The 17159-nt window shown below is 38.7% G+C and overlaps 1 protein-coding gene across 1 annotated transcript; it reads left to right on the top strand.

The window, feature by feature from the left end:
• Positions 1-11422: 11422 nt before the first annotated feature.
• On the top strand, positions 11423-13631 carry LOC124742261 (piggyBac transposable element-derived protein 4-like; the record flags this gene model as incomplete). Its single annotated transcript, XM_047248791.1, has 3 exons — positions 11423-12060; positions 12214-13080; positions 13524-13631. Coding segments are annotated over exons 1-3 (1613 nt in total), but the record flags the coding sequence as incomplete, so codon positions are not given.
• Positions 13632-17159: the final 3528 nt, after the last annotated feature.

Below are 17159 nucleotides of genomic sequence, written 5' to 3' on the forward strand. Positions count from 1 at the left end.
GTGTTTCATCGTCAATAAGAAGGTCCAAGGGATACAGTAAACCTGAAGTGAAGCATCGGAATATGTAACTAGGGTCACAGGAATGGTTCAATACATAGACAGTAAGATGAAACAGTCTTCTTGTACTTAAGTCGGCATTGTGCCTTTTCTATTTAATTCCGATTCGATTTCTGTGTTTCATCGTCAATAAGAAGGTCTCAGGGATACAGTAAACCTGAAGTGAAGCATCGGAATCTATAACTAGTGTCACGGGGATGGTTCAAACGTGGACAGTAAGAAGAGACAGTCTTCTTGTACTTAAGTCGGCATTGTGCCTTTTGTATTTAATTCCGATGCAATTTCTGTGTTTCATCGTCAATAAGAAGGGCAAAATGATACAGTAAACCTGAAGTGAAGCATCGGAATCTATATCTAGTGTCACAGGAATGGTTCAAAACATAGTCAGTAAGGAGAGTCAGTCTTCTTGTACTTAAGTCGGCATTGTGCCTTTTGTATTTAATTCCGATGCAATTTCTGTGTTTCATCGTCAATAAGAAGGTCAGAGGGATACAGTAAACCTGAAGTGAAGCATCGGAATCAAAAACTAGTGTCACAGGAATGGTTCAAAACATAGTCAGTAAGAAGAGTCAGTCTTCTTGTGCTCAAGTCGGTATTGAGCCGTTTGTATTTAATTCCGATGCAATTTATGTCTTTCATCGTCAATAAGAATGTTCAAGGGATACAGTAAACCTGAAGTGAAGCATCGAAATCTATAACTAGTGTCACAGGAATGGTTCAAAACATAGTCAGTAAGAAGAATCAGTCTTCTTGTACTTAAGTCGGCATTGTGCCTTTTCAATTTAATTCCGATGCAATTTCTGTCTTTCATCGTCAATACGAAGGTCCATGGGATACAGTAAACCTGGAGTGAAGCATCGGAATCTATAACTAGTGTCACATGAATGGTTCAAAACATAGACAGTAAGAAGAGTCAGCCTTCTTGAATTAAGTCGGCATTGTGCCTCTTGTATTTAATTCCGATGCAATTTCTGTGTTTCATCGTCTATAAGAAGGTCCAAGGGATGCAGTAAACCTGGAGTGAAGCATCGAATCTATAACTTGTGTCACAGGAATGGTTCGTAACATAGACAGAAAGAAGAGTCAGTGTGCTTGTACTTATGTCGGCATTGTGCCCTTTGTATTTAAATCCGATGCAATTTCTGAGTTTCATCGTCAATAAGAACGTCCAAGGGATACAGTAATCCTGAAGTGAATCACCGAAATCTAAAACTGGTCTCACAGGAATGGTTTAAACATAGACAGTAAGAAGAGTCAGTCTTCTTGTTCATAAATAGGCATTGTGCCATTTGTATTTAATTCCGATGCAATTTCTGTGTTTCATCGTCAATAAGACGGTCCAAGGGATACAGTAAACCTGAAGTGAAGCATCGTCATCTAAAACTGGTCTCACAGGAAGGGTTCAAATCATAGACGGTAAGAAGAGCCCGTCCTCTTGTTCATAAGTCTTCATTGTGCCTTTTATATTTAATTCCGATGCAATTTCTGTGTTTCATCGTCAATAAGAAGGTCCAAGGGATACAGTAAACCTGAAGTGAAGCACCGTAATCTATAACTAGTGTCACAGGAATGGTTCAAAGCATAGACAGTAGGAAGAGTCAGTCTTCTTGTACTTAAGTCGGCATTGTGCCTTTTTACTTAATTCCGATGCAATATCTGTGTTTCATCGTCAATAAGAAGGTCAGAGGGATACAGTAAACCTGTAGTGAAGCATCGGAATCTATAACTAGTGTCACAGGAATGGTTAAAAACATGGACAGTAGGAAGAGTCGGTCTTCTTGTACTTAAGTCGGCATTGTGCCTTTTCTATTTAATTCCGATGCAATTTCTGTGCTTCATCGTGAATAAGAATGTCCAAGGGATACAGTAAACCTGAAGTGAAGCATCGGAATCTATAACTAGTGTCACAGGAATTTTTCAAATCATAGTCAGTAAGTAGAGTCAGTCTTCTTGTACTTAAGTCGGCATTGTGCCTTTTGTATTTAACTCCGATCCAATTTCTGTGCTTCATCGTCAATAAGAAGGTCAAAGGGATCCAGTAAACCTGAGGTGAAGCATCGGAATCTGTAACTAGCGTCACAGGAATGGTTCAAAACATAGACAGTAAGATGAGTCAGTCTTCTTGTACTTAAGCCGGCATTGTGCCTTTTCTATTTGATTCCGATGCAGTATCTGTGTTTCGTCGTCAATAAGAGGGTCCAAGGTATACAGTAATCCTGTAGCGAAGCATTGCAATCTATAACTAGTGTCACAGGAATGGTTCAAAGCATAGGCAGTAGGAAGAGTCAGCCTTCTTGTACTTAAGTCGGCATTGTGCCTTTTGTATTTAATTCCGATGCAATTTCTGTGTTTCATCGTCTATAAGAAGGTCAGAGGGATACAGTAAACCTGAAGTGAAGCATCGGAATCAAAAACTAGTGTCACAGGAATGGTTCAAAACATAGTCAGTAAGAAGAGTCAGTCTTCTTGTGGTCAAGTCGGCATTGAGCCTTTTGTATTTAATTCCGATGCAATTTATGTCTTTCATCGTCAATAAGAATGTTCAAGGGATACAGTAAACCTGAAGTGAAGCATCGGAATCTATAACTAGTGTCACAGGAATGGTTCAAAACATAGTCAGTAAGAAGAATCAGTCTTCTTGTACTTAAGTCGGCATTGTGCCTTTTCAATTTAATTCCGATGCAATTTCTGTGTTTCATCGTCAATACGAAGGTCCATGGGATACAGTAAACCTGGAGTGAAGCATCGGAATCTATAACTAGTGTCACATGAATGGTTCAAAACATAGACAGTAAGAAGAGTCAGTCTTCTTGAATTAAGTCGGCATTGTGCCTCTTGTATTTAATTCCGATGCAATTTCTGTGTTTCATCGTCTATAAGAAGGTCCAAGGGATGCAGTAAACCTGGAGTGAAGCATCGAATCTATAACTTGTGTCACAGGAATGGTTCATAACATAGACAGTAAGATGAGTCAGTCTTCTTGTACTTAAGTCGGCATTGTGCCTTTTCTATTTAATTCCGATGCAATTTCTGTGTTTCGTCGTCAATACGATGGTCCAAGGGATATAGTAAACCTGAAGTGAAGCATCGGAATCTATAACTAGTGTCACAGGAATGGATAAAAACATAGACAGTAGGAAGAGACAGTCTTCTTGTACTTAAGTCGGCATTGTGCCTTTTCTATTTAATTCCGATGCAATTTCTGTGCTTCATCGTGAATAAGAATGTCCAAGGGATACAGTAAACCTGAAGTGAAGCATCGGAATCTATAACTAGTGTCACAGGAATTTTTCAAAACATAGTCAGTAAGAAGAGTCAGTCTTCTTGTACTTAAGTCGGCATTGTGCCTTTTGTATTTAACTCCGATCCAATTTCTATGTTTCATCATCAATAAGAAGGTCAAAGGGATCCAGTAAACTTGAAGTGAAGCATCGGAATCTGGAACTAGCGTCACAGGAATGGTTCAAAACATAGACAGTAAGATGAGTCAGTCTTCTTGTACTTAAGTCGGCATTGTGCCTTTTCTATTTAATTCCGACGCAATTTCTGTGTTTCGTCGTCAATAAGAAGGTCCAAGGGATACAGGAAACCTGGTGTGAAGCATCGGAATCTATAACTAATGTCTCAGCGATGGTTCAAAACATAGACAGTAAGAAGGGCCCGTCTTCTTGTTCTTATGTCGGCATTGTGCCTTTTGTATTTAATTCCGATGCAATTTCTGTGTTTCATCGTCAATAAGAAGGTCCAAGGGATACAGTAAACCTGAAGTGAAGCATCGGAATCTGTAACTAGGGTCACAGGAATGGTTCAATACATAGACGGTAAGATGAAACAGTCTTCTTGTACTTAAGTCGGCATTGTGCCTTTTCTATTTAATTCCGATACGATTTCTGTGTTTCATCGTCAATAAGAAGGTCTCAGGGATACAGTAAACCTGAAGTGAAGCATCGGAATCTATAACTAGTGTCATGGGGATGGTTCAAACGTGGACAGTAAGAAGAGACAGTCTTCTTGTACTTAAGTCGGCATTGTGCCTTTTGTATTTAATTCCGATGCAATTTCTGTGTTTCATCGTCAATAAGAAGGTCAGAGGGATACAGTAAACCTGAAGTGAAGCATCGGAATCTATAACTAGTGTCACAGGAATGGTTCAAAACATAGTCAGTAAGAAGAATCAGTCTTCTTGTACTTAAGTCGGCATTGTGCCTTTTCAATTTAATTCCGATGCAATTTCTGTGTTTCATCGTCAATACGAAGGTCCATGGGATACAGTAAACCTGGAGTGAAGCATCGGAATCTATAACTAGTGTCACATGAATGGTTCAAAACATAGACTGTAAGAAGAGTCAGTCTTCTTGAATTAAGTCGGCATTGTGCCTCTTGTATTTAATTCCGATGCAATTTCTGTGTTTCATCGTGTATAAGAAGGTCCAAGGGATGCAGTAAACCTGGAGTGAAGCATCGAATCTATAACTTGTGTCACAGGAATGGTTCATAACATAGACAGAAAGAGGAGTCAGTGTGCTTGTACTTATGTCGGCATTGTGCCCTTTGTATTTAAATCCGATGCAATTTCTGAGTTTCATCGTCAATAAGAACGTCCAAGGGATACAGTAATCCTGAAGTGAATCATCGAAATCTAAAACTGGTCTCACAGGAATGGTTTAAACATAGACAGTAAGAAGAGTCAGTCTTCTTGTTCATAAATAGGCATTGTGCCATTTGTATTTAATTCCGATGCAATTTCTGTGTTTCATCGTCAATAAGACGGTCCAAGGGATACAGTAAACCTGAAGTGAAGCATCGTCATCTAAAACTGGTCTCACAGAAAAGGTTCAAATCATAGACGGTAAGAAGAGCCCGTCCTCTTGTTCTTAAGTCTTCATTGTGCCTTTCGTATTTAATTCCGATGCAATTTCTGTGTTTCATCGTCAATAAAGAGGTCCAAGGGATACAGTAAACCTGAAGTGGAGCACCGTAATCTATAACTAGTGTCACAGGAATGGTTCAAAGCATAGACAGTAGGAAGAGTCAGTCTTCTTGTACTTAAGTCGGCATTGTGCCTTTTTACTTAATTCCGATGCAATATCTGTGTTTCATCGTCAATAAGAAGGTCAGAGGGATACAGTAAACCTGTAGTGAAGCATCGGAATCTATAACTAGTGTCACAGGAATGGTTAAAAACATAGTCAGTAGGAAGAGTCGGTCTTCTTGTACTTAAGTCGGCATTGTGCCTTTTCTATTTAATTCCGATGCAATTTCTGTGCTTCATCGTCAATAAGAATGTCCAAGGGATACAGTAAACCTGAAGTGAAGCATCGGAATCTATAACTTGTGTCACAGGAATTTTTCAAATCATAGTCAGTAAGTAGAGTCAGTCTTCTTGTACTTAAGTCGGCATTGTGCCTTTTGTATTTAACTCCGATCCAATTTCTGTGTTTCATCGTCAATAAGAAGGTCAAAGGGATCCAGTAAACCTGAAGTGAAGCATCGGAATCTGTAACTAGCGTCACAGGAATGGTTCAAAACATAGACAGTAAGATGAGTCAGTCTTCTTGAACTTAAGTCGGCATTGTGCCTTTTCTATTTAATTCCGATGCAGTATCTGTGTTTCGTCGTCAATAAGAAGGTCCAAGGGATATAGTAAACCTGGAGTGAAGCATCGGAATCTATGACTAGTGTCACAGGAATGGTTCAAAGCATAGATCGTAAGTAGAGTCAGTCTTCTTGTACTTAAGTCGGCATTGTGCCTTTTGTATTTAATTCCGATGCAATTTCTGTGTTTAATCGTCATCAAGGAGGTCCAAGGGATACAGTAAACATGGAGTGAAGCATCGGAATCTATAACTAGTGTCACAGGAACGGTTCAAAACATAGACAGTTGGAAGAGTCAGTCTTCTTGTACTTAAGTCGGCATTGTGCCTTTTGAATTTAATTCCGATGCAATTTCTTTGTTTCATCGTCAATAAGAAGGTCAGAGGGATACAAAAACCTGAAGTGAAGCATCGGAATCTATAACTAGTGTCACATGAATGGTTCAAAACGTAGACAGTACGAAGAGTCAGTCTTCTTGTACTTAAGTCATCATTGTGCCTTTTGTATTTTATTCCGATACGATTTCTGTGTTTCACCGTCAATAAGAAGTTCTGAGGGATACAGTAAACCTGAAGTGAAGCATCGGAATCTATAACTAGTGTCACAGGATTGGTTCAAACGTGGACAGTAGGAGGAGACAGTCTTCTTGTACTTAAGTCGGCATTGTGCCTTTAGTATTTAATTCCGATGCAATTTCTGTGTTTCATCGTCAATAAGAAGGTCCAAGGGATAGAGCAAACCAGGAGTGAAATATCAGAATCTATAACTAGTGTCACAGGAATGTTTCAAATCATAGTCAGTAAGAAAAGTCAGTTTTCTTGAACTTAAGTCGGCATTGTGCCTTTTGTATTTAACTCCGATCCAATTTCTTTGTTTCATCGTCAATAAGAAGGTCAAAGGGATCCAGTAAACCTGAAGTGAAGCATCGGAATCTGTAACTAGCGTCACAGGAATGGTTCAAAGCATAGACAGTAAGAAGAGTCAGTCTTCTAGTTCTTAAGTCGGCATTGTGCCTTTTCTATTTAATTCTGATGCAATTTCTGGGTTTCATCGTCAATAAGAAGGTCAGAGGGATACAGTAAACCTGAAGTGAAGCATCGAAATCTATAACTAGTGTCACAGGAATGGTTCAAAACATAGACAGTAGGAAGAGTCAGTCTTCTTGTACTTAAGTCGGCATTGTGCCTTTTTATTTAATTCCGATGCAATTTCTGTGTTTCATCGTCAATAAGAAGGTCAGAGGGATACAGTAAACCTGTAGTGAAGCATCGGAATCTATAACTAGTGTCACAGGAATGGTTCAAAACATAGACAGTAGGAAGAGTCAGTCTTCTTGTACTTATGTCGGCATTGTGCCTTTTCTATTTATTTCCGATGCAATTTCTGTGCGTCATCGTCAGTAAGAAAGTCCAAGGGATACTGTAAACCTGAAATGAAGCATCGGATTCTATAACTAGTGTCACAGGAATTTTTCAAATCATAGTCAGTAAGTAGAGTCTGTCTTCTTGTACTTAAGTCGGCATTGTGCCTTTTGTTTTTAACTCCGATCCAATTTCTGTGTTTCATCGTCAATAAGAAGGTCAAAGGGATCCAGTAAACCTGAAGTGAAGCATCGGAATCTGTAACTAGCGTCACAGGAATGGTTCAAAACATAGACAGTAAGATGAGTCAGTCTTCTTGTACTTAAGCCGGCATTGTGCCTTTTCTATTTAATTCCGATGCAGTATCTGTGTTTCGTCGTCAATAAGAAGGTCCAAGGGATACAGTAATCCTGTAGCGAAGCATTGCAATCTGTAACTAGTGTCACAGGAATGGTTAAAAGCATAGACAGTAGGAAGAGTCAGTCTTCTTGTACTTAAGTCGGCATTGTGCCTTTTGTATTTAATTCCGATGCAATTTCTGTGTTTCATCGTCAATAAGAAATTCAGAGGGATACAGTAAACCTGAAGTGAAGCATCGGAATCTATAACTAGTGTCACAGGAATGGTTCAAAGCATAGGCAGTAGGAACAGTCAGTCTTCTTGTACTTAAGTCGGCATTGTGCCTTTTGTATTTAATTCCGATGCAATTTCTGTGTTTCATCGTCAATAAGAAGGTCAGAGGGATACAGTAAACCTGAAGTGAAGCATCGGAATCAAAAACTAGTGTCACAGGAATGGTTAAAAGCATAGTCAGTAAGAAGAGGCAGTCTTCTTGTGCTCAAGTCGGCATTGAGCCTTTTGTATTTAATTCCGACGCAATTTATGTCTTTCATCGTCAATAAGAATGTTCAAGGGATACAGTAAACCTGAAGTGAAGCATCGGAATCTATAACTAGTGTCCCAGGAATGGTTCAAAACATAGTCAGTAAGAAGAATCAGTCTTCTTGTACTTAAGTCGGCATTGTGCCTTTTCAATTTAATTCCGATGCAATTTCTGTGTTTCATCGTCAATACGAAGGTCCATGGGATACAGTAAACCTGGAGTGAAGCATCGGAATCTAGAACTAGTGTCACATGAATGGTTCAAAACATAGACAGTAAGAAGAGTCAGTCTTCTTGAATTAAGTCGGCATTGTGCCTCTTGTATTTAATTCCGATGCAATTTCTGTGTTTCATCGTCTATAAGAAGGTCCAAGGGATGCAGTAAACCTGGAGTGAAGCATCGAATCTATAACTTGTGTCACAGGAATGGTTCATAACATAGACAGTAAGATGAGTCAGTCTTCTTGTACTTAAGTCAGCATTGTGCCTTTTCTATTTAATTCCGATGCAATTTCTGTGTTTCGTCGTCAATCAGATGGTCCAAGGGATACAGTAAACCTGAAGTGAAGCATCGGAATCTATAACTAGTGTCACAGGAATGGTTAAAAACATAGACAGTAGGAAGAGTCAGTCTTCTTGTACTTAAGTCGGCATTGTGCCTTTTCTATTTAATTCCGATGCAATTTCTGTGCTTCATCGTGAATAAGAATGTCCAAGGGATACAGTAAACCTGAAGTGAAGCATCGGAATCTATAACTAGTGTCACAGGAATTTTTCAAAACATAGTCAGTAAGAAGAGTCAGCCTTCTTGTACTTAAGTCTTCATTGTGCCTTTTGTATTTAACTCCGATCCAATATCTGTGTTTCATCATCAATAAGAAGGTCAAAGGGATCCAGTAAACCTGAAGTGAAGCATCGGAATCTGGAACTAGCGTCACAGGAATGGTTCAAAACATAGACAGTAAGATGAGTCAGTCTTCTTGTACTTAAGTCGGCATTGTGCCTTTTCTATTTAATTCCGACACAATTTCTGTGTTTCGTCGTCAATAAGAAGGTCCAAGGGATACAGGAAACCTGGTGTGAAGCATCGGAATCTATAACTAATGTCTCAGCGATGGTTCAAAACATAGACAGTAAGAAGAGCCCGTCTTCTTGTTCTTAAGTCGCCATTGTGCCTTTTGTATTTAATTCCGATGCAATTTCTGTGTTTCATCGTCAATAAGAAGGTCCAAGGGATACAGTAAACCTGAAGTGAAGCATCGGAATCTGTAACTAGGGTCACAGGAATGGTTCAATACATAGACAGTAAGATGAAACAGTCTTCTTGTACTTAAGTCGGCATTGTGCCTTTTCTATTTAATTCCGATACGATTTCTGTGTTTCATCGTCAATTAGAAGGTCTCAGGGATACAGTAAACCTGAAGTGAAGCATCGGAATCTATAACTAGTGTCACGGGGATGGTTCAAACGTGGACAGTAAGAAGAGACAGTCTTCTAGTACTTAAGTCGGCATTGTGCCTTTTGTATTTAATTCCGATGCAATTTCTGTGTTTCATCGTCAATAAGAAGGTCAAAATGAAACAGTAAACCTGAAGTGAAGCATCGGAATCTATATCTAGTGTCACAGGAATGGTTCATAACATAGTCAGTAAGGAGAGTCAGTCTTCTTGTACTTAAGTCGGCATAGTGCCTTTTGTATTTAATTCCGATGCAATATCTGTGTTTCATCGTCAATAAGAAGGTCAGAGGGATACAGTAAACCTGAAGTGAAGCATCGGAATCAAAAACTAGTGTCACAGGAATGGTTCAAAACATAGTCAGTAAGAAGAGTCAGTCTTCTTGTGCTCAAGTCGGCATTGAGCCTTTTGTATTTAATTCCGATGCAATTTATGTCTTTCATCGTCAATAAGAATGTTCAAGGGATACAGTAAACCTGAAGTGAAGCATCGGAATCTATAACTAGTGTCACAGGAATGGTTCAAAACATAGTCAGTAAGAAGAATCAGTCTTCTTGTACTTAAGTCGGCATTGTGCCTTTTCAATTTAATTCCGATGCAATATCTGTGTTTCATCGTCAATACGAAGGTCCATGGGATACAGTAAACCTGGAGTGAAGCATCGGAATCTGTAACTAGTGTCACATGAATGGTTCAAAACATAGACAGTAAGAAGAGTCAGTCTTCTTGAATTAAGTCGGCATTGTGCCTCTTGTATTTAATTCCGTTGCAATTTCTGTGTTTCATCGTCTATAAGAAGGTCCAAGGGATGCAGTAAACCTGGAGTGAAGCATCGAATCTATAACTTGTGTCACAGGAATGGTTCATAACATAGACAGAAAGAAGAGTCAGTGTGCTTGTACTTATGTCGGCATTTTGCCCTTTGTATTTAAATCCGATGCAATTTCTGAGTTTCATCGTCAATAAGAACGTCCAAGGGATACAGTAATCCTGAAGTGAATCATCGAAATCTAAAACTGGTCTCACAGGAATGGTTTAAACATAGACAGTAAGAAGAGTCAGTCTTCTTGTTCATAAATAGGCATTGTGCCATTTGTATTTAATTCCGATGCAATTTCTGTGTTTCATCGTCAATAAGACGGTCCAAGGGATACAGTAAACCTGAAGTGAAGCATCGTCATCTAAAACTGGTCTCACAGAAAAGGTTCAAATCATAGACGGTAAGAAGAGCCCGTCCTCTTGTTCTTAAGTCTTCATTGTGCCTTTTGTATTTAATTCCGATGCAATTTCTGTGTTTCATCGTCAATAAAGAGGTCCAAGGGATACAGTAAACCTGAAGTGGAGCACCGTAATCTATAACTAGTGTCAAAGGAATGGTTCAAAGCATAGACAGTAGGAAGAGTCAGTCTTCTTGTACTTAAGTCGGCATTGTGCCTTTTTACTTAATTCCGATGCAATATCTGTGTTTCATCGTCAATAAGAAGGTCAGAGGGATACAGTAAACCTGTAGTGAAGCATCGGAATCTATAACTAGTGTCACAGGAATGGTTAAAAACATAGACAGTAGGAAGAGTCGGTCTTCTTGTACTTAAGTCGGCATTGTGCCTTTTCTATTTAACCCTGCTGTTCTGTTCGGGTCTATATGACCCGAAACGAATATGAACGTTATTTTACATTATGTAAATACCAATATATATTTATGAAACTTTGTGACTTTGTCTGAAAATGGATGAGCAGCATGTGTTTTAAAAGGTTTTAAAAAAGTTTAAGAAGTTTGGGCTTCAACTGTAATAGTTGCATATGTAATGTTCGGGTCATAATGACCCGACACAAATATGTTTAGTGTAACTCGTATTTATTTCTAAAATCTGGAAATGGCGAAAATTATTTTTGTTGTGTTGTGTGGGAATAGTGACTGCATCATTCCAACTTACTCTCAACAATCACCTAAAGCTCCATGCGTTCACAACAATGGGCTTGTTTGTTGCTTTCCCCAGGAAATAATAATTGGCAGTTCTCAATAATTGGAATGCTTTGTTTCTGCCCAGTTTGACTTGTGACACCATGGCGATGAGACCATTGAATGATCGTGAGTTGGAAGAAATAGTAAATGCCTCACCAGATGAAGGATCACTTTCTGAGTTTGAAGATCACATCAGCAATGCATCTGAAAGCGAGTGTTCCGATGACAGTTACGACAGTCCACAGCCCATACAAAATAGTGTAGAGACTTTTCTTTCTAAAAATGGGAATATAGAATGGCAGTTGCATCCACCAGCACAACATGGTCGCCTACCAGCTTCGAACATCATCAAGAGTACCCCAGGAGTTACCAGGTATGCAGTCAGCAGAATATCTGATGTAAAATGTTCATTTGAAGCAGTATTTCACACAGCGCTTCAAAATGAAATAATAGAGATGACAAATATTGAAGGGCAGCGAGTTTATGGTGAACAGTGGACAGATATTGATGGTTCTGTTTTCCATGCATACTTAGGACTCTTACTCCTAGCGGGTGTATATCGATCTCATGGGGAGTCTACAAAAAGTTTGTGGGATAAAGATACTGGGCGAAACATATTTCGAGCAACCATGTCTCATGAAACATTCTGTAAGATATCACGTGTCCTGCGATTTGACAAGAAATCTACTAGAGAGGAAAGACGACGTACTGACAAACTTGCCGCAATTCGTAGTATTTGGGAGAAGTGGGTAGAGGTCCTTCCTAAACTGTATAATCCAGGAGAAAATGTTACTGTTGACGAGCAGTTAGTAGCATTTAGAGGTCGCTGTCCATTCAAGCAGTATATCCCAAGTAAACCGGCAAAATATGGGATCAAAATATGGACCATGTGTGACAGCAAAACTTCATACGTACTGAAAGCCCAAATTTATACAGGAAAGGTGAGTGGAGCGGCACCAGAAAGAAATCAGGGAATGAGGGTGGTATCTGATCTCACTTCTGAGTTACGTGGTCAGAATATCACGTGTGACAACTTTTTTACGTCGTACAATTTGGGGCAGCTGCTTCTGAAAAGGAAATTGACTATGTTGGGAACTATACGGAAAAATAAGCCGGAGCTTCCACACAAAATGACCAACAAGGAGGTACACAGCTCTTCATTTTACTTCACAAATGACACTACTGTGGTTAATTATATTCCTAAGAGACACAAGAATGTTGTACTTATGAGCACTCTCCACCATGATGCGGAAATCAGTGACAGGGCTGATAAGAAGCCAAAAATGATTTTGGACTATAATTCAACCAAAGGTGCTGTAGACACGCTTGATCAGTTATTAGGTACATATACATGCAAACGAAAAAGTAATAGGTGGCCAATGATAGTTTTCTACAATATTCTTGATGTTTCTGCTTATAATGCATACGTTTTGTGGATTTCGGTTGACCCTAATTGGAATGCAAGCAAATTGACTAGAAGGAGAATATTCTTGGAGGAACTTGGAAAGTCACTGATAAAAGAACATATTGCATCAAGAACGCATTTCCCAAGAACAGAAGATTCTTTGAGAATGGTCACAAGCATCCAAAACCCGAATGATGTGGGTGGTGTGTCAGAATCGGTAACAACAAGAAAATCTACAAAACGTGCACGCTGTAAGTTCTGTCCATCAAGTAATGACAATAAAACAAACATGGTGTGTGGAAAATGTAGTAAACATATTTGCAAGAAACATGTAACCTACTTGTGTCCACAGTGCAAGCAGTAAGAAAAGAACTGTAGTATTTTATAAGATGATTGTATTGAAAATTCTGTTGTTTCAAATTTATGTGAATACTTGTGCCTAAACTACAATCAGTAAGAAGAGAGGATTCTAAAGTTGTAGTGCTTTCTATGTTGGAATGTAATAAAAAAACTGTAGTGTGTTCTGTACTGTAGTGTGCTCTAAGATGAATATCTGTAATGACAACTGTCTGTTGTTAGAAAATGTCAATACTTACGTCTAAACTGTCAACAATAAGAATAGAAGTATGGAAAAACTGTAGTGCTTTCTAAGTTGAATGCCTGTAATGGAAACTGTCTGTTGTTTCAAATTTATGTGCATATTTAAATGAAAAATATCCCTCAATAAAGTTGTATGCATTGTTATTATTATTATTATTACCATTATTATTATTATTATTATTATTATTATTATTACTAACAAGGTACTGGAATAGAACAACAATGTCGATAGCTAAAACTGTACCAAAATTTATGTTTCTAAAGCATTTTGATATGTCGGGTCATATTGACCCGAACAGTATATATGTCAAGTAAAAGTGAACAGAACAGCAGGGTTAATTCCGATGCAATTTCTGTGCTTCATCGTCAGTAAGAAAGTCCAAGGGATATAGTAAACCTGAAGCGAAGCATCGGAATCTATAACTAGTGTCACAGGAATGTTTCAAACATAGTTAGTAAGATGAGTCAGTCTTCTTGTACTTAAGTTGGCATTGTGCCTTTTGTATTTAACTCCGATCCAATTTCTGTGTTTCATCGTCAATAAGAAGGTCAAAGGGATCCAGTAAACCTGAAGTGAAGCATCGGAATCTGTAACTAGCGTCACAGGAATGGTTCAAAACATAGACAGTAAGATGAGTCAGTCTTCTTGTACTTAAGTCGGCATTGTGCCTTTTCTATTTAATTCCGATGCAGTATCTGTGTTTCGTCGTCAATAAGAAGGTCAGAGGGATACAGTAAACCTGAAGTGAAGCATCGGAATCTATAACTAGTGTCACAGGAATGGTTCAAAACATAGGCAGTAGGAAGAGTCAGTCTTCTTGTACTTGAGTCGGCATTGTGCCTTTTTATTTAATTCTGATGCAATTTTTGTGTTTCATCGTCAATAAGATGGTCAGAGAGATACAGTAAACCTGTAGTGAAGCATCGGAATCTGTAACTAGTGTCACAGGAATGGTTCAAAACATAGACAGTAGGAAGAGTCAGTCTTCTTGTACTTTTGTCGGCATTGTGCCTTTTCTATTTATTTCCGATGCAATTTCTGTGCGTCATCGTCAGTAAGAAAGTCCAAGGGATATAGTAAACCTGAAGCGAAGCATCGGAATCTATAACTAGTGTCACAGGAATGTTTCAAACATAGTTAGTAAGATGAGTCAGTCTTCTTGTACTTAAGTTGGCATTGTACCCTTTCTATTAACTTCCGATGCATTTTCTGTGTTTCGTCGTCAATAAGAAGGTCCAAGGGTTACAGTAAACCTGGAGTGAAGCATCGGAATCTATAACTAGTGTCACAGGAATGGTTCAAAGCATAGACAGTAAGTAGAGTCAGTCTTCTTGTACTTAAGTCGGCATTGTGCCTTTTGTATTTAATTCCGATGCAATTTCTGTGTTTAATCGTCATCAAGGAGGTCCAAGGGATACAGTAAACATGGAGTGAAGCATCGGAATCTATAACTAGTGTCACAGGAATGGTTCAAAACATAGTCAGTAAGAAGAGTCAGTCTTCTTGTACTTAAGTCGGCATTGTGCCTTTTGTATTTAATTCCGATGCAATTTCTGTGTTTCATCGTCAATAAGAAGGTCCAAGGGATACAGCAAACCAGGAGTGATGAATCGGAATCTATAACTAGTGTCACAGGAATGGTTCAAAACATAGACAGTTGGAAGAGTCAGTCTTCTTGTACTTAAGTCGGCATTGTGCCTTTTGAATTTAATTCCGATGCAATTTCTTTGTTTCATCGTCAATAACAAGGTCAGAGGGATACAAAAACCTGAAGTGAAGCATCGGAATCTATAACTAGTGTCACATGAATGGTTCAAAACATAGACAGTACGAAGAGTCAGTCTTCTTGTACTTAAGTCATCATTGTGCCTTTTGTATTTTATTCCGATACGATTTCTGTGTTTCACCGTCAATAAGAAGGTCTGAGGGATACAGAAAACCTGAAGTGAAGCATCGGAATCTATAACTAGTGTCACAGGATTGGTTCAAACGTGGACAGTAAGAGGAGACAGTCTTCTTGTACTTAAGTCGGCATTGTGCATTTTGTATTTAATTCCGATGCAATTTCTGTGTTTCATCGTCAATAAGAAGGTCCAAGGGATACAGCAAACCAGGAGTGAAATATCGGAATCTATAACTAGTGTCACAGGAATGTTTCAAATCATAGTCAGTAAGAAAAGTCAGTTTTCTTGAACTTAAGTTGGCATTGTGCCTTTTGTATTTAACTCCGATCCAATTTCTGTGTTTCATCGTCAATAAGAAGGTCAAAGGGATCCAGTAAACCTGAAGTGAAGCATCGGAATCTGTAACTAGCGTCACAGGAATGGTTCAAAACATAGACAGTAAGATGAGTCAGTCTTCTTGTACTTTAGTCGGCATTGTGCCTTTTCTATTTAATTCCGATCCGATTTCTGTGTTTCATCGTCAATAAGAAGGTCAAAGGGATACAGTAAACCTGAAGTGAAGCATCGGAATCTGTAACTAGGGTCACAGGAATGGTTCAATACATGGACAGTAAGATGAAACAGTCTTCTTGTACTTAAGTCGGCATTGTGCCTTTTGTATTTAATTCCGATGCAATTTCTGTGTTTCGTCGTCAATAAGATGGTCGAAGGGATACAGTAAACTTGAAGTGAAGCATCGGAATCTATAACTAGCGTCACAGGAATGGTTCAAAACATAGACAGTAAGAAGAGTCAGTCTTCTAGTTCTTAAGTCGGCATTGTGCCTTTTCTATTTAATTCTGATGCAATTTCTGGGTTTCATCGTCAATAAGAAGGTCAGAGGGATACAGTAAACCTGAAGTGAAGCATCGAAATCTATAATTAGTGTCACAGGAATGGTTCAAAACATAGACAGTAGGAAGAGTCAGTCTTCTTGTACTTAAGTCGGCATTGTGCCTTTTTATTTAATTCCGATGCAATTTCTGTGTTTCATCGTCAATAAGAAGGTCAGAGGGATACAGTAAACCTGTAGTGACGCATCGGAATCCATAACTAGTGTCACAGGAATGGTTCAAAACATAGACAGTAGGAAGAGTCAGTCTTCTTGTACTTATGTCGGCATTGTGCCTTTTCTATTTATTTCCGATGCAATTTCTGTGCGTCATCGTCAGTAAGAAAGTCCAAGGGATACTGTAAACCTGAAATGAAGCATCGGATTCTATAACTAGTGTCACAGGAATGTTTCAAAACATAGTTAGTAAGATGAGTCAGTCTTCTTGTACTTAAGTCATCATTGTGCCTTTTGTATTTTATTCCGATACGATTTCTGTGTTTCATCGTCAATAAGAAGGTCAGAGGGATACAGTAAACCTGTAGTGAAGCATCGGAATCTATAACTAGTATCACAGGAATGGTTCAAAACATAGACAGTAAGATGAGTCAGTCTTCTTGTACTTAAGTCGGCATTGTGCCTTTCCTATTTAATTCCGATGCAATTTCTGTGTTTCGTCGTCAATAAGAAGGTCCAAGGGATACAGTAAACCTGAAGTGAAGCATCGGAATCTATAACTAGTGCCACAGGAATGGTTTAAAACATAGACAGTAGGAAGAGTCAGTCTTCTTGTGCATAAATAGGCATTGTGCCATTTGTATTTAATTCCGATGCAATTTCTGTGTTTCATCGCCAATAAGAAGGTCCAAGGGATACAGTAAACCTGAGGTGAAGCATTGGAATCTAAAACTGGTCTCACAGGGTAGGTTTATAACAGACAGTAAGAAGAGTCAGTCTTCATGTACTTATGACGGCATTGTGCAATTTGTATTTAATTCCGATGCAATTTCTGTGTTTCATCGTTAATAAGAAGGTCCATGGGATACAGTAAACCTGAAGTGAA

The sequence above is a fragment of the Schistocerca piceifrons genome, unplaced genomic scaffold (assembly GCF_021461385.2).
Source record: "Schistocerca piceifrons isolate TAMUIC-IGC-003096 unplaced genomic scaffold, iqSchPice1.1 HiC_scaffold_2275, whole genome shotgun sequence".
Classification (NCBI taxonomy): Eukaryota; Metazoa; Arthropoda; class Insecta; order Orthoptera; family Acrididae; genus Schistocerca; species Schistocerca piceifrons.